The sequence below is a fragment of the Rhineura floridana genome, chromosome 5, assembly GCF_030035675.1.
Source record: "Rhineura floridana isolate rRhiFlo1 chromosome 5, rRhiFlo1.hap2, whole genome shotgun sequence".
NCBI classification, from domain to species: domain Eukaryota; kingdom Metazoa; phylum Chordata; class Lepidosauria; order Squamata; family Rhineuridae; genus Rhineura; species Rhineura floridana.
The window spans coordinates 188,426,028-188,450,050 of NC_084484.1; the positions used below are offsets into that span (position 1 = coordinate 188,426,028).

Consider the following 24,023-nt stretch of genomic DNA (forward strand, 5'->3'; position numbering starts at 1 on the left):
GTACGCGCTCAGGAGCCTCGCTCTGGCAATGCGAGCCGAGGCCAGAGTCCTATCGCTGCGCGGAGGCAGGCCCTGCCTCGCTGTCTCCGCCACAGAGGAGCAAAGTCGTCCCTCTCTGACTCCGGCACCGATTCTGCTCGCCACCTTACCTGGGTCGGTTCCTGCCTGGCGCCGGGGGCTCACGGCTTGGGCACCCGCTTTATCTGAGAAGCAGTTCCAGTACAAGTAACAGGCTGACCGATTGTCAGGGATGGAACCTGGTGGGCTCCAGGGTTGGTGTACTTCCAGCAAATCCCATGGCCTTCTCCGCCAGTAGGACTCAAGCAGTAGATGGTGTTACAGCCACTTCCAGCTCTACTATTCTACAGGATTAAAAAAGTAAAGCACTTTTATGTAATTACAATTGTGTGGTTACTTCCAGAACTTCTAAAAAGTGTTAGAAAGTACTTTACAGGAAATCTGTTAGAAGGCTGCGGGCACGGCCTGCATGCCAGTAGCCACAACTGTCAGTGGTCATGGGCAGGGTGTTCACACATGTTCATTCACATGATTGTGATGGGGAGGAAGACACACGGAGAATGATGACCCCTGCACACCTTCTTCCTATCACATTTGGGCTACCTGCAGGCAACAAAGTTTGGGGCTGAATTGGGCACCCACATGGGCTGCACTTAAGACCTGCAAGGTTGTTCATATGTGATTTAAGGGCTACTCTATGGCTATTTTAGTCTTGTTTTTTAAAATATAGCTGAAAAAGCAGTTTAGCACTAATTAGAAAAAGCATAGTGATAAAATGGTGCCCCTTGGATAAGTGTGTCAAAGTGGTGATAGGTTCACCTGTCCAGTGCATCACATTGCACATATCAAATCTATGTCTCTTTGAAAAGGAAGAAGCACACAGGTGACCCAGAGCTGCAGGCAGAGTGGTGTTTTACTCCTCTTTCCATAACAATCCAATTTTCTGCCATCTGATACAAGACTGGAGCAGCATAAGGAAAGCAGTGTAGGGCAAAGCCTGGACGATGGCATCCTAGAGTTAACATGAGCTAGTCTGGAAACACCCCTACTCTCCCAAACACCAATCTGTCTCTAAACTAATAATTGTGAGGGTGATTGCTTTTAAAAGGTTTTAATGTTCTAAATGTTTTTACATGGTTTTAATTTCCGTATGTTTTATTTGCTTTTCACTTGCATTTATTTATTTATTTATTTATTTGTTAGATTTTTATACCGCCTGACTAGCATAGCTCTCTGGGCGGTTTACAGCAAAATACAGATACATACAATAAGAACCCATAATAATACTACAAGAGCACATATAAGAAAATGAAAAGTCTAAAATCAATTATAGCAAATTTAAAACTAAATTAAAATTAAAATTAGATTAAAATGCCTTAGAAAAGAGGAAGGTTTTAACTTGGCGCTGAAAAGATAGCAAAGTCAGCGCCAAGCGCACCTCATCGGGGAGACTATTCCACAGTTCAGGGCCACCACCGAGAAGGCCCTAGTTCTTGTTACCACCCTCCGAGCCTCTCTCTGAGTTGGAACTCGGAGGAGGGCCTTCGATGTAGAACGCAGTGTACGGGCAGGTTCATATCGGGAGAGGCGTTCCAGCAGATATTGTGGTCCCGCGTCGTGTAAGGCTTTATAAGTCAAAACCAACACTTTGAATCTGGCCCGGAAGCATATTGGCAGCCAGTGCAAGCGAGCCAGAACAGGTGTTATGTGTTCAGACCGCTTGGTCTTTGTTATCAGTCTGGCCGCTGCGTTTTGCACAAGCTGCAGCTTCCGAACTGTCTTCAAAGGTAGCCCTACGTAGAGCGCATTGCAGTAATCCAATCGTGAGGTTACCAGAGCATGTACCACTGATGTTAGGTCCTCCTTGCTCAGATAGGGACATAGCTGGGCTACCAACCGAAGTTGGTAGAATGCATTCCGTGCCACCGAGGCTACATGAGCCTCAAGTGACAGGGAAGGATCTAAAACAACTCCCAGACTACGAACCAGTTCCTTTAGGGGGAGTGTAACCCCGTCCAGAACAGGGTGTATATTTATTTATTTATTTATTAAATTTTTATACCGCCCGACTAGCAATAGCTCTCTGGGCGGTGTACAACAGGAAATACAAAATACATCTCATAAAAAGTGCATAATAAATATTACAAAAACGTATAAAGTGCAAAAAAATCAGATTACATAATATTTTAAAATTAAAATTAAAACGCCATAGAAAAGAGGCAGGTCTTAAGCTGGCGCCGAAAAGACAGAAGCGTTGGCGCCGTACGCACCTCAACGGGGAGACTATTCCAGAGTTCGGGGGCCACCACTGAGAAGGCCCTAGTTCTCGTCACCACCCTCCGAGCCTCTCTATGAGTCGGGACTCGGAGGAGGGCCTTCGATGCAGAGCGCAGTGTCCGGGCAGGTTCATATTGGGAGAGGCGTTCCGACAGGTATTGTGGTCCCACGCCGTATAGGGCTTTATAGGTTAAAACCAACACTTTGAATCCGGCCCAGAAGCATATTGGCAGCCAATGTAAGCGAGCCAGAACAGGTGTTATGTGTTCCGACCGCTTGGTCCTCGTTATTACTCTGGCTGCCGCATTTTGGACAAGCTGTAGCTTCCGAACTGTCTTCAAAGGCAGCCCAACGTAGAGCACATTGCAGTAGTCTAATCGCGAGGTTACCAGAGCATGTACAACTGATGTAAGGTCCTCTCTGCTCAGGTAGGGACGTAGCTGGGCTACCAACCGAAGTTGGTAGAATGCGTTCTGAGCCACCGGGGCCACTTGAGCCTCAAGTGACAGGGAAGGATCTAAAAAAACTCCCAGACTACGAACCCGCTCCTTTAGGGGGAGTGTAACCCCATCCAGGACAGGGTAGGTATCCACCACCTGGTCAGAGAAACCATCCACAAGCAGCATCTCAGTCTTGTCTGGACTGAGCCTCAGTTTGTTAGCTCCCATCCAGTCCATTATCGCGGCCAGGCAACGGTTCAGCACATTGACAGCCTCACCTGAAGAGGATGAAAAGAAGTAGAGGTGCGTGTCATCAGCGTACTGATGACAATGCACTCCAAAACTCCTGATGACGGCACCCAACGGCTTCATGTAGATGTTAAAAAGCATGGGAGACAGAACCGACCCCTGCGGGACTCCACATTGGAGATCCCACGGTGTCGAGCAATGTTCCCCAAGCACTACCTTCTGGAGACGACCCGCCAAGTAGGAGTGGAACCACTGCCAAGCAGTGCCTCCAATTCCCAACTCCGCGAGCCTCTCCAGAAGGATACCATAATAATAATAATAATAATAATAATAATAATTTAATTTGTGGGTCGCCTATCTGGCCAATGGCCACTCTAGGCGACGTACAATTTAACAACAATACATTACATCATAATAAAATACATCATAAAATACAATATAACAATATGGTCGATGGTATCAAAAGCCGCTGAGAGATCAAGGAGAATCAGCAGAGTTACACTCCCTCTGTCCCTCTCCCGACATAGGTCATCATACAGGGCGACCAAGGCTGTCTCAGTGCCGAAACCAGGCCTGAAACCCGATTGAAATGGATCCAATAGCGCCTGGAGTTGGCTAGCAACCACTCGTTCCAAGATCTTGCCCAGGAATGGAACATTCGCTACTGGTCTGTAGCTGTTGAAATTTTCTGGGTCCAAGGAAGGTTTTTTCAGGAGTGGTCTTACTGCCGCCTCCTTCAGACAACCAGGGACCACTCCCTCTCGTAAAGAGGCATTTATCACTTCCCTGGCCCAGCCAACTGTTCCATCCCTGCTAGCTTTTATAAGCCAAGAGGGGCAAGGATCTAGTACCGAAGTGGTTGCACGTACCTGTCCAAGTACCTTGTCCACGTCCTCCAGCTGAACCAACTGAAACTCATCCAATAAAACATGACAAGACTGCGCTCTGGACGTCTCAATAGGATCAACTGCTATAAACTGGGAGTCTAAGTCCCGGCGGCTGCGTAGCATCTTATTCTGGAAGTGTCCAGCAAACTCATTACAGCGGGCTACCGATGACTCTACCATGTCCTGAGAGCCAGAATGAAGTAGCCCTCAGACAACTCTAAAAAGCTCCGCTGGGTGGGAAAGAGATGACTTGATGGTGGCAGCAAAGTATTGTTTTTTCGCCACCCTCACCGCTTCTAGGTACAGCTTAGTGGAACCACTTACCAGCGCATAATTGCATCTGTCGGAAATTCGCCTCCACTTCCGCTCAAGCCATCTCCTATTTTGTTTCATCGCTCTCAGCTCCGGGGTGTACCATGGAGCTGCATGAGCTCTACACAGAAGAGGGCGCGCAGGAGCAATCGTGTCAACAGTCCGAGTCATCTCCGCATTCCACAGTTTGACCAGGGCTTCGACAGGAGCGCCAGTCTTCTCAGCCGGAAAATCCCCCAGAGCCCTCTGAAAACCATCGGGATTCATTAGTCTCCGGGGGCGGACCAATTTAATAGGTCACCCACCCTTGCAGAGGGGAAAGGCCGCTATAAGTCTAAACTTCAGCAAGTGGTGATCTGTCCATGACAAAGGGAGAGATGTAAAACTCCCTACATCCAGATCACCATCTCCATGTCCAGTCGCAAAAATAAGATCTAGAGTATGCCCCGACACATGCGTTGGGCCACTAACATTGCTGCTCCACGAGCTAGAGGGAGCCCCAGCTGACGAAGCGTCAAGGCGAGTTAAGCAGCAGAGCGAGTTCGGCAGCAGGGCGAGGAGTCCAGGGCCCCCCACTCTGCCCGTCTGTTCCCTGACCTCAACTAAACAGCAGTCTCCAACCCATTGACGTAATAAACCTTAAACAAAATTATGCAGGTAAGAAGCCAGCAGGGGTGTGGGGGCTTTCCAGTGTTTTGCACTGCCTGCAGCATGTACGACTATCTGCCTGTTGGACAGAAGTCGTGGGTGTGCTCTCGGTGCAATGAGCTCCTGGCTCTCCGGGAACGACTTCATTTTCTTGAGGCCAAGGTGGCAGACCTGGAAAAGCTGAGAGGCAGAGAGGTGTGTGGAGGAGGCCTTCAGGGACGTTATAGCTGTGTCCCACTCCAACGATGATAGCTCTTCTGCTATCATGGAGAACAATGGTCTCGGAGAAGGAGAGCATCCACCTGAGGAAGGAGGAAATGATCCCTTAGAAGGGACCCATTCCTTGGGGGATGAGCAGCTATCCTCTCGTGCCGAGGATATATCTCCAGGGGGTGGAGGGATCCTTGTAGTGGGTGATTCGATCATTAGGAACATAGACAGTGGGGTGTGTGATGGCCGTGTAGACCGCAAGGTGTTTTGCCTGCCTGGTGCGAAGGTTGCGGATATCGCCCGTCGTTTAGATAGTTTGGTAGACAGTGCTGGGAAGGAGTCAGTGGTCGTGGTGCACGTTGGCAGCAACGACATGGGGAAATGCAGCCGTGAGGTCCTGGAAGCAAAATTTAGGTTGCTAGGTAGGATGCTGAAAGCCAGGACCTCCAAGGTGGCTTTCTCTGAAATGCTACCGGTTCCATGCGCAGGACCAGCCAGACAGGCCCAGCTTCGCAGTCTCAATGCGTGGATGAGATGATGGTGTCGGGTGGAAGGGTTCGGATTTGTTAGGCACTGGGGAACATTTTGGGACAAGCCGGGCCTGTACAAAAGGGACGGGCTCCACTTGAACCAGAATGGAACCAGACTGCTGGCACTTAAAATTAAAAAGGTAGCAGAGCAGCTTTTAAACTGACTGAGGGGGGAAACCCGACAGGAGCTGAGAAAGGTCCGGTTCGGAATAAACCTCCCCCCTGGGATAAAAACCAAAGAAATGATGAAATTTTAAAAGGGGTAGGCCTAGAAGTAGGCATTGTGAGAGCAGGGGCACAGGATATAAATTCAGAAGAGCAAAATTACCACAGGCCTAACCACAAGTGCCAAAGACACTTGAAGAGAGACACTGCTTACAAGTGCCTGTACGCTAATGCTAGGAGCCTCCGAACCAAGATGGGAGAACTGGAGTGCTTGGTCTTAGAGGAGAGCATTGATATAGTGAGCATAACGGAGACCTGGTGGAATGGAGAAAACCAGTGGGATACGGTTATCCCTGGATATAAACTATATCGGAAGGACAGGGAAGGGCGTATTGGTGGCGGAGTCGCTCTATACGTGAAAGAAGGCATTGAATCCAGCAAGCTCGAAACCCCAAAAGAGGCAGACTCCTCCACAGAATCGTTGTGGGTGGTGATACCATGCCCCAGGAGGGACTTAATACTCGGAACGATCTATCGTCCCCCTGATCAAAATGCTCAGGGAGACCTTGAGATGAGATATGAAATTGAGGAAGCATCCAAACTAGGAAATGTGGTAGTAATGGGTGACTTCAACTACCCGGACATAGACTGGCTGCATATGTGTTCCAGTCATGACAAAGAAGCAAAGTTTCTAGATATTCTAAATGACTATTCCCTAGACCAGTTGGTCATGGAACTGACCAGAGGGACGGCAACCCTGGACTTAATCCTCAGTGGGGACCGGGACCTGGTGCGAGATGTAAGTGTTGTTGAACCGATTGGGAGCAGTGACCACAGTGCTATTAAATTAAACATACATGTAACTGGCCAATTGCCAAGAAAATCCAACACGGTCACATTTGACTTCAAAAGAGGAAACTTCACAAAAATGAGGGGATTGGTAAAAAGAAAGCTGAAAAACAAACTCCAGAGGGTCACATCACTCGAAAATGCTTGGGTTGTTTAAAAACACTATATTAGAAGCTCAACTGGAGTGCATACCGCAGACCAGAAAAGGTACCGCCAGGGCCAAGAAGATGCCAGCATGGTTAACGAGCAAAGTCAAGGAAGCTCTTAGAGGCAAAAAGTCTTCCTTCAAAAAATGGAAGTTTTGTCCAAATGAAGAAAATAAAAAAGAACACAAACTCTGGCAAAAGAAATGCAAGAAGACAATAAGGGATGCTAAAAAAGAATTTGAGGAGCACATTGCTAAGAACATAAAAACCAACAACAAAAAATTCTATAAATACATTCAAAGCAGGAGACCATCTAGGGAGACAATTGGACCCTTGGATGATAAGGGAGTCAAAGGTGTACTAAAGAACGATAAGGAGATTGCAGAGAAGCTAAATGAATTCTTTGCATCTGTCTTCACAGTGGAAGATATAGGGCAGATCCCTGAACCTGAACTAACATTTGCAGGAAGGGATTCTGAGGAACTGAGACAAATAGTGGTAACGAGAGAGGAAGTTCTAAGCTTAATGGACAATATAAAAACTGACAAATCACCGGGCCCGGATGGCATCCACCCGAGAGTTCTCAAAGAACTCAAATGTGAAATTGCTGATCTGCTAACTAAAATATGTAACTTGTCCCTTGGGTCCTCCTCTGTGCCTGAGGACAGGAAAGTGGCCAATGTAACGCCAATCTTCAAAAAGGGATCCAGAGGGGATCCCGGAAATTACAGGCCAGTTAGCTTAACTTCTGTCCCTGGAAAACTGGTAGAAAGTATTATTAAAGCTAGATTAACCACATAGAAGAACAAGCCTTGCTGAAGCAGAGCCAGCATGGCTTCTGCAAGGGAAAGTCCTGTCTCAGTAACCTATTAGAATTCTTTGAGAGTGTCAACAAGCATATAGATAGAGGTGATCCAGTGGACATAGTGTACTTAGACTTTCAAAAAGCGTTTGACAAGGTACCTCACCAAAGGCTTCTGAGGAAGCTTAGCAGTCATGGAATAAGAGGAGAGGTCCTCTTGTGGATAAGGAATTGGTCAAGAAGCAGAAAGCAGAGAGTAGGAATGAACAGACAGTTCTCCCAATGGAGGGCTGTAGAAAGTGGAGTCCCTCAAGGATCGGTATTGGGACCTGTACTTTCAACCTGTTCATTAATGACCTAGAATTAGGAGTGAGCAGTGAAGTGGCCAAGTTTGCTGACGACACTAAATTGTTCAGGGTTGTTAAAACAAAAAGGGATTGCGAAGAGCTCCAAAAAGACCTCTCCAAACTGAGTGGATGGGCAGAAAAATGGCAAATGCAATTCAATATAAACAAGTGTAAAATTATACATATTGGAGCAAAAAATCTGAATTTCACATATACGCTCATGGGGTCTGAACTGGCGGTGACCGACCAGGAGAGAGACCTCGGGGTTGTAGTGGACAGCACGATGAAAATGTCGACCCAGTGTGTGGCAGCTGTGAAAAAGGCAAATTCCATGCTAGCGATAATTAGGAAAGGTATTGAAAATAAAACAGCCGATATCATAATGCCATTGTATAAATCTATGGTGCAGCCGCATTTGGAATACTGTGTACAGTTCTGGTCGCCTCATCTCAAAAAGGATATTATAGAGTTGGAAAAGGTTCAGAAGAGGGCAACCAGAATGATCAAGGGGATGGAGCGACTCCCTTACGAGGAAAGGTTGCAGCATTTGGGGCTTTTTAGTTTAGAGAAAAGGCGGGTCAGAGGAGACATGATAGAAGTGTATAAAATTATGCATGGCATTGAGAAAGTGGATAGAGAAAAGTTCTTCTCCCTCTCTCATAATACTAGAACTCGTGGACATTCAAAGAAGCTGAATGTTGGAAGATTCAGGACAGACAAAAGGAAGGACTTCTTTACTCAGCGCATAGTTAAACTATGGAATTTGCTCCCACAAGATGCAGTAATGGCCACCAGCTTGGACGGCTTTAAAAGATTAGACAAATTCATGGAGGACAGGGCTATCAATGGCTACTAGCCATGATGGCTGTGCTGTGCCACCCTAGTCAGAGGCAGCATGCTTCTGAAAACCAGTTGCCGGAAGCCTCAGGAGGGGAGAGTGTTCTTGCACTCGGGTCCTGCTTGCGGGCTTCCCCCAGGCACCTGGTTGGCCACTGTGAGAACAGGATGCTGGACTAGATGGGCCACTGGCCTGATCCAGCAGGCTCTTCTTATGTTCTTATGTTATGTTCTTAAATTAACTGCGTCTCCCGGTTCCTCACAGTTTCGGTTGCCGCGCCAAGTTTAAAGTGCAAAGAAGGGGTGGTTGGCAACAATGGGGGACAAAAGAGAACATTCGCTCACCTTTACAGTCCAGGTGAGCCACAATCCCCAAGTGAGCCCACTTTTAAAGTGCTGGATACTTTCCGCCGAGCCTTAAAAACTTGGCTGTTTGGACAGGCCTTTGGGACCGCTGGGGTGGGCTAATTTACATACTGAATGCCCGTTGTTAAGTGCTGCATATGTTGTTATTTTTGTTATTGCTGAGTATATCATATTTTATTGTATTTACTGTATTTTATTGTATTTTATTGGAATTTAATATGTACGTCGCCTAGAGTGGCTTCGGACAGATAGGCGACCTAAAAAATTAAATTTACATTTTACATTTTTTTTTACTTTAAGGATGTTAAAAAGATGTTAAAAAAGATAAACGGTGGAGCTCTAAACACAGCTCCTCCACCTATGCCACCATCTTTTTGAAGTTACTAGAATGGTCTTTCCTCAAGTTGCAGCTGGCGGCACTGGGTCTCTGGCAGAGCGGGAGCTGGAGGCAGATGCATCTAGTCTCACGTGCACATAGGCCCCATGTAGTCCACAGTCTGCCATTCCATTTGGCACAGCATTCTGCCAGTTCCAATGTGTCTCCACCTCTCTCTTCTAAAATGGGGGCACTATCCACTATCTGGTCAGAGAAACCGCCCACCAGCAGCATCTCAGTCTTGTCCGGATTGAGCCTCAGTTTGTTAGCTCCCATCCAGTCCATTATCGCAGCCAGGCAACGGTTCAACACATTGACACTGTTTTCATGTTGATGTTTGCTGTCCTGGGCTCCTTTGGGAGGAAGGGCAGGATACAAAATTATTTAATAAATAAAATAAATGCAAAAACAGGGAGGGTGGTGTGGGCTGGTCCCCAGCTTAGCTCTACATGGCTCTTGATGGGTTCAGGCCTTTGAGGTTTGCAAAAGTGTGTCCTACAGTTGGCTGCCAGTTTGTTTCTGGGCCCAATTCATTGCTTGCATTAGTGTTTAAAGCCCTAAATACCTTAGGCCCCAAATATCTCAGAGACCATCTCCTACCCTACAGACCCTCTTAGAGTCTAAGATCAGCAGAAGGGGCCTTCTTGGTAGTTCCACTGCCTTCAGAAGTTCAGGGGATGGTGGCCCGAGAGAGGGCTTTCTCTGTGGCAGCCCCCAAGTTGTAGAATTCCCTCCCTACCGAGGTGCATCTTTGTTTTGTTTTCCGTGAATGCTGAAGACACACCTCTTTACCCTGGCCTTCAGCACCTGAAATGTATGATCTTAGAATCCACCCCATCCCTGTGATTGAAATGTGTGTTAATTCTTTTTAATGTGATTTTGTAACCTGCATTGGAACCTTTTGGTGAAGGGCGGGCAATAAATATTCTTAACAGTAACAATACACACATACACAGAAGAAAAACACCACCACCTTCCTGCAAATAGAAACTTAGTTTGAAGAGAATGGGTTGGACTAGAAAATTTCTCCATGATGTACTGGTTTTCTACTTGCAGAGAGGGTGGTGGTTTTGCATAGGAGAGCATTCAAAGAAGGCATCCATCATCACCACCACCAGCAGCGTAAAGTGTACAACAGTGTAAAGTGGCGCAGAAGAGTTCAGAATGTGATTCTCCCATACACACAGGGTTGCTAGCTCTTTAAATAAAAGAACAAAGCACAGATTGGATTACTGAACCTTGGGGGACTACTTTCTACATCCCTCTATTGGGAGAACCGTCCATTTATTCCTACTCTCTGCTTCCTGCTACTTAACCAATTCCTGATCCAGAAGAGGACCTCTCCTCTTATTCCATGTCTGCTAAGCTTTCTCAGGAGTCTTTGCTGAGATACCTTCTCTTCTCTGACACTCTCAAAGAACTCTAATAGGGTGAGGAGACAAGACTTACCCTTGCAGAAGCCATGCTGGCTCTGCTTCAGCAAGGCTTGTTCTATGTGTTTGGTTAATTTATCTTCAATAATACTTTCTATTTCCCGGAACTAGCCAGCCTGTAATTAATATGGAAAATAACACAATGCCCCACAGACTGGAAACGTTCAATGTATATCCCAATTCCAAATAAAAGGGATCCCAGGGAATGCAGTAATTATCCAACAATTGCCTTAATATCCCATGCAAATAAAGTAATGCTCAAGATTCTACAACAAAGGCTCTTACCATATGTGGAGTGAGAAATGCCAGATGTCCAAGCTGATTTAGAAAGCAAAGCAGCACCAGAGATCATATCACAAACATACGTTGGATAATGGAACGGACCAAGGAATTTTAGAAGAATTATAGATTACAAAAAAGCCTTTGACTGTGTAGATCAGCCTTTCCCAACCAGTATGCCTCCAGATGTTGTTGGACTACAATTCCCATCTTTCCTGACCATTGCCAATGCTGGCTGAGGCTGATGGGAGTTGTGGTCCAACAACATCTGGAGGCACACTGGTTGGGAAAGGCATGGATCATGAAAAACTATGGAATGCTTTAAAAGAAATGGGGTGCCACAGCATCTGAGTGTCCTGATGCGCAACCTATACTCTCCACAAGAGGCTACTGTAAGGACAGAACATGGAGAAACCGATTGGTTCCCCATTGGAAAGGGTGTGAGACAGGGGTGTATTTTATCACCCTGTTTGTTTAATCTATATGCAGAACATATCATACAGAAGGCGGGATTGGACCAAGATGGAGGTGTGAAAATTGGAGGGAGAAATATCAATAATTTAAGATATGCAGATGATACCATACTACTAGCAGAAACCAGTAATGATTTGAAACCAATGCTGATGAAAGTTAAAGAGGAAAGCACAAAAGCAGGACTACAGCTGAATGTCAAAAAGACTAAAGTAATGACAACAGAATATTTATATAACTTTAAAGTTGACAATGAGGACACTGAACATCTCAAGGATTATCAATACCTTGGCACAGTCATTAACCAAAATGGAGACAATAGTCAAGAAATCAGAAGAAGGCTAGGACTGGGGAGGGCAGCTGTGAGAGAACTAGAAAAGGTTCTTAAATGCCAAAATGTATCACCAAACACCGAAGTCAGTGTCGGAGAGTCTCGATGCTGGGAACGGAGAGTTCTGAGCGAGCTTATTTGTGTGTTTGAATCCTTGCTAAAGATTCTACCTTCCCTGCAAATTAGTCAGAGACTTTAAGCTTTAAAATAAGAAATAACTACTTTATTCTGGAAGTACATGCTTGATAGGAAAGAGTCCTATATCTAGCTAACTAGCTGGAGCTGCAGACACTGAGCCCAGTGCTTGCCCTCAAGCTTGGAGGAGAGGGAGAGACAAAGGAATATGTATGCTCTCCCTCATGAGAGAAAGAAGTAAGGAGGGAACTGTGATCAACATCCTCTGCATATCAGTCTAGCAGGAAGGGAGAGTCAGCAGGAGATCAAAGGACAGGTATAGCCTAGCAACCAAGAGGTCTCTCTAGCTACCCTTTTTAACCCCATGCAGCCTCAACCCACAAGTTGGAGTTGAACCACATATATTCCAACAGTCAGGATCATTCCATGGTATTCCCTGTCTCTACATATGGATGTGAAAGTTGGACAGTGAAAAAAGCGGATAAGAGAAAAATCAGCTCATTTGAAATGTGGTGTTGGAGGAGAGCTTTGTGGGTACTATGGACCGTGAAAAAGACAAATAATTGGGTGTTAGAACAAATTAAACCAGAACTATCACTAGAAGCTAAAATGATGAAATGAGGTTATCATACTTTGGATACATAATGAGAAGACATGATTCACTAGAAAAGACAATAATGCTGGGAAAAACAGCAGGGAGTAGAAAAAGAGGAAGGCCAAACAAGAGATGAATTGATTCCATAAAGGAAGCCACAGACCTGAACTTACAAGATCTGAACAGGGTGTTTCATGACAGATGCTATTGGAGGTCGCTAATTCAGAGGGTCGCCATAAGTCATAATCGACTTGAAGGCACATAACAACTACTAGAATGTACCCCTGGTACTTTCCAGTCCTCAAGTATGGAGTCAGATCTGAGGGACAAGTTACATATTTTTGTTAGAAGCGCAGCAATTGCACATCTGAGCTCTTTGAGAACTCCTTGGCGGATGCCATCTGAACACTGCGATTTGCTAGTTTTTATTTTGTCCATTAAGCCTAGGACTTCATTTCTTGTCACCAGTATTTACCTCAGTTCCTGACTCCCTTCCTGCAAAAGTTAGTTCAGGCACAGGGATCTGCCCTATATCCTCCAATGTGAAGAAAGATGCAAATAACTCATTGAGCTTCTCTGCAATCTCCTTCTCCTACTTTAGCACACCTTTCTCCCTTCTCATCTAAGGGTCAAGCTGCCTCCCTAGACAGTCTCCTGCCATTAATGTATCTAAAGAATTTTTTGCTGTTTGTCTTTGTGGTTTTGGCAAATGTGCTCCTGAAATTATTTTTTGGTTTCCTGTATAATCTACTTGCACTTCTTTTGCCAAAGTTTTTGATTTCCTTTGCCTTGTCAAATTGTAATTGTAGTGGGTCTCTCACTTCAGGTGGCCCTGAAGCAGCCAGCTCCATCTATGAACGTCTCCTGCCTCTGGTAAAACCAAAGGAGATGTATTAGCAAGCCTGTCCTGGTTAAGTAACAGGAAGCAGAGAGTAAGAATACATGGATGGTTTTCCCAGAGGAAGGATGTAGAAAGTGGAGTCCCCCAGGATCAGTACTGCGACCTGGGCTTCTTAACTTGCACATAAATGATCTAGCGTTATGGGTGAGCAGTGAGGTGGCCAAGTTTGCTGATGATACTAAATTGTTCAGCATCACTAAACCAAAGAGAGATTGTGAAGAGCTGCAAAAGGACTTTTTCACACAGAGTAAATGGGTAGTAAAATGGCAAATGCAATGTCGGGGCAAAAAAATCTTAACTTCACCTATACGCTGGTGGGGTCTGAACTGCCAGTGACTGACCAGGAACAAAACCTTGACCTGGCGGGGGTGCAGATGGCCTCTGGAAGTCTTTCATCCACCGTACTGCCTGAATTCTAGGGGTTCGATTGGCTTTTGTTTTAGTATCTTCTTGAGCAGAAACTTCCATTCTTCTCAATGCTCCCCTCTAAGACCAGGTGTGCCTCGTGCTTCTGGGGAAGGGGGAGAAACTGCTCCCCACCCTAGCTCTTAACCAGCGGTTCCCACCCCCACCCCCCAGTATTCTGCACCCACCACCAGGCGCCGAGGACCCGGGTGACAGAGGAACCGGTTTCGCTAGGCTCACGGGATGAGGGAGATGCCCATCGGCGGGCCAGAGCTCAGGCAGAGAAGTGCGCCAGGCCCGTGCGCCAGACAAAAAGCAAGTAGGTCGTCGAAGGCACGGGCGGCCTCCGCGCCCTTCTCCCTCGAGCAAGCGCCGGGAGCGGGCGATGCATCTTCTCCTTCGCCGGCCCCACCTCCACAGCACCCCCTCGCGGGGAGAGGGCTGCTCTTCGCTCTGGCGTTGCTTCCCGCTGCCCTCGAGGCGCGGGCGACGCTGCCGCCGGCCCTTGGGAGAGGCGCCTCACTCTCGTGCGCTCTCGGCTAGGGTTGGGGCGCCAGCAGCGGGGCAGGTCCTCGGCGACGCCCCCGCCCCGTCAGAGGCTGGCTGGTCTCCCCCACGAGTGATTCATCCCCAGCTGGAGAGCTAGGCGGGGGGGAGGGTAGCGTCGCTCGTCCCGCGGGAAACGAGGAGGAGGCGTCCGCCTGTTCTGCGTGGTCTGATCTGGGGGCTAGAGAGGGAGGGTGTAAAACAGACGGGGCGGGGCGGGTAGAGTTCACCTGGCGTTCACGGCTTGGGAGCGGGGTCGCTTCGGAGTGGGGCGCTTGCAAATCCTGGCGACTGGCCGACGAGGAGAAGGAAGGGGGGAGCGCAGGCAGTTTAGCAAGGATTAGCAAAATCAGCGTCGGGAATAATCTGGCTAAGAGGATGAGGCTCTGGACCCCTCCTTGGATCGTAGCGTTCAACGAGGCGAGGACCTGGCCCAGCCGGATGCTGCCCGGCAACCAAGGGAGGCGATCGCGGTCAGAAAAGACCTTTCCCTGGGTCGGGAGAAAACGCCTTCCGTGTGGGCCCTCGGGCGGCGCCCGCCTCAGGCGTCCCTGGGAGGGAGCGGGGCTCAGGGTTGGTGGTGCGGTTGGCCTCGCAGAGCGCGTACGCAACACCCACCACGAATAAGAAAGACAGCCTTGCCCCCTCTGTCCCGCGCCGCGGAGCCTCCCATAGGCAACAACAGCGCGACAGGAGACTCGAGGGCGCCGTTGCCCCCTTCCGACGCCCGCCACCCGCCCGCTCAGAACCGTCTCTGCCTGCAGGGCCGGATCGCAAGCCCCGCCTGGCCCACAAGGCGGCCGCCCAGGGGTTCCCCCGTTAGAGGCGTGCCCAGAGTTTCGTCTCGGTAGCTGATAAGGCCCTGCGTAATCCCCGCAGGGTACCCCCACTTCCCTCCCTCCCCCCTTGCAATAGGGAAAAGTCGAGTCTGATACAAACGCGGTGTGGTTTATTAAGGCATTACTTCAAAAGGTTGGCACTTTGATCTGGTCCCCGCTCAACACGAGGGCCAGGGAGGGTGGGCGGCGCCCGAGAGGGCTTCCCCCACTGCTGATCCTCAGCGATACAAAAAGATACAAACGCGTGAAACAGAACAGACTACAGTAAATAAATAAATGGGATCTGCCCAGCTGGTGGAGCCAGGACATGCCAAGCCCGCGGCGGCGGCGGGACAGAGGTGGTGCGCGCGTGGCCGGGGTGGCAGCAGAGACAACGGCTTCCAGGCAGGACTGGGCTCGGCTACAGGAGACCGGCAAGGACCAGGCCTCGGCCTTCCTCCCAACCACCTGCTCCAAGCGGTCCAGCTGTAGGGAGCCCCTTATGTTGCAGGGTGCACCCTCCCCCCCTTGAGCAACATGGGGAAGGCGGCCTCCTGCGCCCTGCAAACCTGATGAAAGCCCTCTCCTTCCTCTGCAGAAAGGCCCGAGACAGAAAAAAGGAAACCACCCCACGCACGAGGAGCGCTCCCTTGTTCCTGCCCGTGACAGCCCCCAGTTCTGCAGGTGAAGCTTTCCCTGGCACAGTGAGCGATGGCAGCAACAGGGAAAGCGTTGTCCTTTGCATCCCTTCCCCTGCAGTTAATGCTATTCTGTATCAAATATACATCCAGAGTGGGCTGTCACGGCTGTCACTGGAAACAGCACAGGACCCCCTGCAGGCAGGTGCCAAAGTTGTTGCATACAGAAGGATGTTGACTTAGTCTGTGTCTGTGCCGTGGGCCCCCTCCCAAATCGGCCACTGCAGGGACTTCATTCCCGTCCCACACATGCGTAGTCATCAACCAGCTTCAGCATGCTGCCATATGCACACGCATGTGCACAGACCACCTCCTTGGGTCACCGCTGGGTGGGTGGGCCACCTGTTTTGCATGCAGAAGGCCCCAGGCGCAGTCCCAGGCTGGCGTCTCCAGGTGGGGCTGGCAATGGCCCCTGCCTGAACCCTGGAGAGGAGCGGCTGCCCTTTGCCACGCAGCCACCACTGGGCAGGCTGGACTGATAAAGAGCTGAGTCGGGCAAGGCGGCCACAACTGTGAACTTGCACTTACTCTCCCTCCTGTGGTGTGGAGACAAATGGGGGGGTTGATTATTGCTCTGGTAGTGCCATTAATTCTCCCCCCCCCAAAAAAAAAGCCAAGGGGAAGGAGGAGAACACTGTTATTGCAAGGTGTTTCTTTGTGTTGGGGGGGTTCTGGGGAGCATGGGAGACAACCTCCTGCTCCAGTCTTGAACCAACACAAACACATGCACCTAATCTGCCCCCAGCCTCATGGCCCCCGTGCCCAGTGCCAAACTGTTGGGGTGTCACCCTTCCTGGGCACATATGGATTGCACACAGAGTGAGTGAGCCCTCTCCCAAGCAGAAGATTTCTGCAGTGGGGGGGACCAGCCCCCCCAATGAGCATATGCCAGTGCAAAGCAAGGAGTGGGAATGGGCCATGGGGCTCCCTGGCACATAGGGGGAGCTGGAGGGAGGGTGTGGGGTGATGAATAGCAGAAGTTGCCCCAGAAAGAGAGCCGCTTAGTGTTGAGCCAAGGAGCCCTTGATAGTAGCTGCACTCTTTGGTGATGGGGAGGGGGGCTGCCAGTGGAGATGTGCTTCAGGTGCCGTTTTCCTTGGGTATGGTAGCTGCCTACCCCAGGAGTGGTTTGGGGCCCTGAGAGTTAAAGGGCATTTCAGCTGGACTCCCTTCTGCAGATCCAGACAAGCCACTGAGCCCAGCAGACTGCATGCAGGGAGTGCACAGCATCACATCTGTCTGTGTGAGTGAAGTTGGGGGCGAGTGGAACAATAGTGAAAAAAGGTGTCTGTGGTGCGGGAACGGGGAGAGAAAGGACGGCCTTGTGATCTGCCGTGGGCACGTGGCCATGGTCCGCATGCTGTCCTGGGCTGGCAGCTTCCTCTGCTTTTCAGCCCGTCACCTGAAGAGGAAAGCAACCTCATCTAGCCCCTCACAGAATCCCTTTACATCACTGGAAGCGGCTCCTGCAACTCCACACTCCAATGGATGGGCGGACAGCCCCAGACTCAGGAGCCGGCCGGGTACGAGTCTCAGCTGGAGCTGCGGAAGAAGGCGGCAGCTTGGCTCAGTGGGCCAGAGTCCAGAGCGCGAGCTATATGCGGAGCTCAGCCTCTTCAGAGGCCTCCAAGGAGTGCTCTGTGCTTAGGGTGGAGGCTGAGGGGCCCTGGGAGACCCCGAAGGGTGAGACCACCGGAGACCGGGCTGCCAGCGGGGAGAGGGATGGCGAGAAGCTGGGGGACATGGCCGCAGAGGACAGCGACCCTTCGTGGCTGATTGGGGAGCGTCGCAGGGAGGACAGGTGTGGGAAGGCCCGCCCCACCGCTGGCTTTGGGGGCACTGACTTGGCCCCAGGGTGTGCCACAGAGGTGATGAGGGGGGGTGGGTCAATTCGGGGCTTGGGCTTGGCGGGGAGGGGCTTGCGCAGGGAGCTCTCGTCCTTGAGGCGGGCAATCTCTGTGAAGACGCTGGCCAGCGGCTGGAACTGGGGGCACCAGTTGAGGAGGTAATCCCAGTTGTAGCTGCCACGTAGCTCCTCGTCGCTGGCCACAATGGCTGTGAGGGAGCCGTCTACACAGGGCTGCCCGTCCTCGGGGAAGGAGTAGTCTTTGGTGGAGGGCACGCTGAGGCCGCAGCCAGCACCCAGGTAGGCCCCACTGCCACCCCCGCCATCCCGGTAGAGTTGTGGGGGCTGCCCAGGGAGCAACAGGCTCGGCCCCTTCCTGTTCTTGAACCAGTGGGCGGCATCCAGGGTGGTGGGTTCACAGGAGATGTCAGAGAGACGGTCCGCGTCGGTCTGGATGCCAGAGTCAGGCCCTCGGGCAGCAAGGTGCTCTTGCAGGGAAGAAGTGACGCTGGACATGCGGGGGCACTCGTTGATCATGCGGATCTCATCATCCTCAGCTGCCTCAGCTGAGCCCCGCCCACTTGAGTGGGAGGGGTCCAGCGACCCTCCCCTGGTGTAGGCACTTGCTGGTTCTGTGCCGTAGCCGGGCAGTGCCTCATGATAGAGACAGTCCCCGCTGGGCATCGCTGGCCCAGCACAGCCTGCCTTCTGCACATGGGCCAGATCTGCCTCCTTCTGGCCACGACCCTGCCGAGACCGGAGAAGGGCCAGCACAATGGCCACAGCAGCCAGCATCAGCACCACACCAAGTGAGGCGGCCACGGCTACCACCAGCAGCAGGTTGAGGTCGGTGGACAGACCAAAGGACGAATGTGTCACATCAATGGCAATTTGGGCGGAGGCTGAGCGCGACGCAGGCAGGGGACTGTGGGCCTGCACCTCCAGCACCATTTCCCGTGGCTCTCGCTTGGGACGCCCACCTGGTGGCGCCTGGCTGTCCACACGCAGGTAGATGGTGCCGCTGGTGTGGTTGATCCCAAAGAAGGGGGAAGTTTTGGTCAGGGTGTAGAGCACCACGCCATCGGGCCCCTCATCTTCATCCGTGGCCGTCACGTGGCCTATGCTCTGCCCCCGGCGTGCCCCCTCAGGAATCTCAAAGCTGAAGACTGGGCTGAGGAAGACAGGGTCATATTCATCTTCTCCAGTCACCAGGACACGCACAGTGGCCGTTGCAGTGGTGTTGCCAATGTCTGTGGCCTGCACCAACAGCTGGAAAGCCTTGGTGCGCTCGTAGTCAAAGGGCAGGAGTGAGTGCAGTTCCCCAGTGCTGCCGTTGAGGGTGAATGCATCCCACCCTTCTGTCTGTAGCAGAGCATAACGCAGCTCCCCAAAGACCCCCACATCTGTGTCAACCGCACGCATGGTGGTGACCAGGCTTCCCGGGGGCAGGTTCTCTCTGAGGCTGCAGCTCAGTGTCTCTACCGGGAAGTAGGGAAGGTTATCGTTGACGTCCTTTACCTCAACAGTGACAGATGCAAGTGCAAAGTGCCCACCTGCCCCATCGGAGGCCTGGACCACCAGGCTGTGCTGGGCCTGCATCTCGCAGTCTAGCGCCTTGGCCAGGCGGAGTGCCCCAGTGGACGGATGCAGCTGGAAGAGGCCGCCAGGGTCACCAGAGCTGATGCTGTAGCGGACTTGGCCATGGGGGGCAGAGTCGGGATCATGGGCAGCTACACGGAGCAGCTCTGCCCCCGGCACGGTGCCCTCACTCACTGCCACATGGTAGGCAGGGCGCCCAAAAACAGGTGGGTTGTCATTGACGTCTCTCACAGTCAGGACAACAGGTACCACAGCACTGTGTTGTGGCACTCCCCGGTCAGACACGGCCACTGTCAGGTTATAGACTGTCACAGCCTCAAAGTCAAGTGGCTCAACCAGGACCAGGGCACTGGTACCACCAACACGGCCCTCCAGCTGGAAAGCATGGCCACTGTTCCCACTGACAATGGTGTAGTCCAAGACTGCGTTGTCTCGTGTTACGTCAGCATCTGTGGCTTCCAGGGTGAGGAGGGTGGTGCCTGGGCTCAGGTCCTCCGACACGCAGGCATTGTAGTGTGGCTTCAAGAACTGAGGCCCATGGTCATTCACATCCAGCACGTGGATCTGCACTGTGGTCCAGGCTGAGAGGCTCGGAGTGCCCCTGTCATGAGCCTCCACCAGGATGTCCAGCGTGGGGCGTCCTGGATCCAGTGTCAGGTGCTGGGTAGTGAACAAGGTCCCTAGAAGGCAAGGGGAAGAGCAGTCAGACTCCAGAGAGGAGGAAGACGTTGGCAAAAGGATCCCACCCCAGAGTTGCCCTGATCCTCAAAAGCCTAACAGCCTACGCTCCACAGGCCCATCTGCACAGCCCCCTGCCCCACAGAGCTGCCCCTGACCCTCAAAAGCCTGCCCCCATCCCAATAACAGCTCAGGGGGCAGGGAGGGCCAAGCCCTGGCAAACGTGTCCTGCCCGAACTTGAAGAACTCCGACTCAGACACGGCTGTGGTTTTTTCTTTTATTGTAGTAAGAGACAGTTTCAGTTCAGTGCGCTTCATTAATCTACCTACGGCTTACTCAGAACTCAGCAGCTTTCCTTGGGAAAGCTGGCGGGAGTTGAGGATCTTCTCCACCTCATATTCCTCTTGCCTGTCAACGTTACTGGTAGCAGTGAGGCGGTAGGGATTCAGTGGCTCTTCTGGGGTTCTCAGTGAATAGTAAAACACTGGGTGAATCTTCATGGAGGCGGGCAAGCGTAGATGGAACACTACCGGGTTGATCTGTGCCGCTACTTCGAAGGGCCCCACCTTTCTATCCTCTAGTTTGTGGCGGGCACATTCATTGGCAAATAACACATAGATAGCCCTACTCTTATCTCCCACCTGTATCTCAGCACTGGCTTGATGGTGCTGGTCAGTAACTCTCTTACAGGTGGCCTTAGCCCTTGCCAATTGCTCTTGTAAAGCTGCTGTACTGCCTGCAACTCTTGCACAAGCTCTGCTGCTGCAGGTGCTGCCAGGGTGGGGTTAAGAGTGGGGAAATAATGAGGATGGTAGCCAAAATTGGCAAAAAAGAGAGCCTGCTGTGTAGAGGCACGCACATAATTATTGTAGGCAAATTCAGCCAGGGGCAATAAAGACATCCAATTGTCCTGCTGATAATTGACATAACAGCGGAGATACTGTTCCAGGGTGGCGTTCACTGTCTCCGTTAGCCCATCTGTCTGGGGGTGGGGTGACGAAGACAGTGGTAGGTCAATCTGTAGCAGAATCTCAACAGGGCACGCCAGAACTGGGCCCTTAACTGAAGCAGAGCCAGCATGGCTTCTGCAAGGGAAAGTCCTGTCTCAGTAACCTATTAGAATTCTTTGAGAGTGTCAACAAGCATATAGATAGAGGTGATCCAGTGGACATAGTGTACTTAGACTTTCAAAAAGCGTTTGACAAGGTACCTCACCAAAGGCTTCTGAGGAAGCTTAGCAGTCATGGAATAAGAGGAGAGGTCCTCTTGTGGATAAGGAATTGGTTAAGAAGCAGAAAGCAGAGAGTAGGAATAAACGGACAGTTCTCCCAATGGAGGGCTGTAGAAAGTGGAGTCCCTCAAGGATCGGTATTGGGACCTGTACTTTTCAACTTGTTCATTAATGACCTAGAATTAGGAGTGAGCAGTGAAGTGGCCAAGTTTGCTGACGACACTAAATTGTTCAGGGTTGTTAAAACAAAAAGGGATTGCGAAGAGCTCCAGAAAGACCTCTCCAAACTGAGTGAATGGGCGGAAAAATGGCAAATGCAATTCAATATAAACAAGTGTAAAATTATACATATTGGAGCAAAAAATCTGAATTTCACATATACGCTCATGGGGTCTGAACTGGCGGTGACCGACCAGGAGAGAGACCTCGGGGTTGTACTGGACAGCACGATGAAAATGTTGACCCAGTGTGCGGCAGCTGTGAAAAAGGCAAATTCCATGCTAGCAATAATTAGGAAAGGTATTGAAAATAAAACAGCCGATATCATAATGCCGTTGTATAAATCTATGGTGCGGCCGCATTTGGAATACTGTGTACAGTTCTGGTCGCCTCATCTCAAAAAGGATATTATAGAGTTGGAAAAGGTTCAGAAGAGGGCAACCAGAATGATCAAGGGGATGGAGCGACTCCCTTACGAGGAAAGGTTGCAGCATTTGGGGCTTTTTAGTTTAGAGAAAAGGCGGGTCAGAGGAGACATGATAGAAGTGTATAAAATTATGCATGGCATTGAGAAAGTGGATAGAGAAAAGTTCTTCTCCCTCTCTCATAATACTAGAACTCGTGGACATTCAAAGAAGCTGAATGTTGGAAGATTCAGGACAGACAAAACGAAGTACTTCTTTACTCAGCACATAGTTAAACTATGGAATTTGCTCCCACAAGATGCAGTAATGGCCACCAGCTTGGATGGCTTTAAAAGAAGATTAGACAAATTCATGGAGGACAGGGCTATCAATGGCTACTAGCCATGATGGCTGTGCTGTGCCACCCTAGTCAGAGGCAGCATGCTTCTGAAAACCAGTTGCCGGAAGCCTCAGGAGGGGAGAGTGTTCTTGCACTCGGGTCCTGCTTGCGGGCTTCCCCCAGGCACCTGGTTGGCCACTGTGAGAACAGGATGCTGGACTAGATGGGCCACTGGCCTGATCCAGCAGGCTCTTCTTATGTTCTTATGTTCTTAACTGGGGGGCCCAATCTGAGATCAGGCTGGTTGGGAACCTGTGCAACCGGAAAATGTGCTGCATAAACAACTGCGCAGTCTCACACGGAATGAAATGGGCCATCTTGCTGAAGGTGTCCACAATCACCAGAATAGTTTTTCCCTAAGAGGCGGGTAAGTCTGTGACAAACTCCAGGGTTCCCATCTTCCAGGATCCCTCAGGTGGGGGCAGTGGCTCCAATAGCCCGGCCGGTCACCCAGGGGAGTGCTTGGCTCCCATGCACGTGGGGTAGGATTGAACATATCTCTTGACGATGTACTGTATTCTTGGCCACCAGAAATCGCATGTGACTGCCTGCAGCATTTTGAACACCCCAAAATGCCTTGAGGTCATGGCGTCATGGCATTGCTGTAGGACTTTGGCTTGGATCTCCCCAGGGGGCAAGTACAGGGCCTCATAATGGTAGAACAGCCCCCCTGGGAGAAGCCTGGAGTGCTGTCTTGGGAGGGCTGCTTTAGCTCTTGCACCTGCTCCTGAGCGAAAGAGTCTTGTTCCTGAGCAGAGTGCAGCTCCTCAGTCCATAGATTGGGACAGGCCACTGCTACCAACTTGTCTAGGGGCATGATGTGGCTTAATGGAGGCTCGGTTTCATGGTACTCAGGCTTGCGTGAAAGTGCATCGGCCCTGTGGTGGAAATGAAACTTATTATTATTATTATTATTATTATTATTATTATTATTATTTATTAAATTTATATACCGCCTGACTAGCGATAACTTCACAAAGAACTGGGCCCAGCACATTTGCGATTGGTTCAGCTTATGGGCTGTTTGTAGGTTCTCAAGGTTCCGAAGGTCACATCCAAGGCATCTGTTTCCACCATGAACGGTTGGTGGTGGTCAGCATGTTGTAGTATTGGTTCCCAGGAGAACAACAACTTTGGTTGCTTGAAAGCATGTTTGGCGGCTTCTGTCCAACAAAAGAAGCCAGTCCCTTTTAGGCAGTCTGTTAGCGGGGCAAACATGTTGGAGGAGGCAGCAATGAAGTGTCTGTAGCTGTTGCCGAACCCCCAGAATCGCTGTAGGTCCTTTTTGGTTTTCGGGGAGTGCCAGGTGAGCACACAATGCACCTTTTCTGGGTCCATCTCTACTCCTGTGGGGGTAATATCGTATCCCAGAAAGTCCAGGGTGGTTAGATCGAACCCACACTTCTCCAATTTGGCGTACAGGTGATGCTCTCTCAGTCTCTGCATCACAATCCTCACATGAACCTCATGCTGTTATGGGGAGTCAGAGTAAATAAGGATGCCATCTAAATAGACTATCATAAAGTGATCTAAGTAGTCCCAAAAGCTGTTGTTCATAAAATTTTGGAAGACAG

The 24,023-nt window shown here is 50.3% G+C and overlaps 2 protein-coding genes across 8 annotated transcripts in view; both read right to left on the reverse strand.

Annotated features, from left to right (window-relative positions):
* Positions 1-82: 82 nt before the first annotated feature.
* On the reverse strand, positions 83-16,118 carry LOC133386159 (uncharacterized). Its single transcript, XM_061629762.1, has 4 exons — positions 16,011-16,118; positions 14,786-15,460; positions 4,196-4,429; positions 83-362 (listed from the first exon to the last, which is right to left on the reverse strand). Exons 1-4 carry the CDS (start codon positions 16,116-16,118, stop codon positions 180-182), a joined length of 1,200 nt encoding a protein of 399 aa, XP_061485746.1. The 3' UTR covers positions 83-179.
* The window catches only part of DCHS1 (dachsous cadherin-related 1), a 66,128-nt gene continuing 57,580 nt past the window's right edge, over positions 15,476-24,023 (reverse strand). For 6 of the 7 annotated variants that reach the window (XM_061629298.1, XM_061629295.1, XM_061629296.1 and 3 more), the window contains exon 21: positions 15,477-20,196. In XM_061629298.1, coding sequence (XP_061485282.1) covers positions 17,666-20,196 — 2,531 coding nt within the window. In that variant the 3' untranslated portion in view covers positions 15,477-17,665. Of the gene's footprint in view, positions 20,197-24,023 lie in introns of all 7 variants that reach the window. The other variant, XM_061629294.1, reaches the window with a different exon arrangement.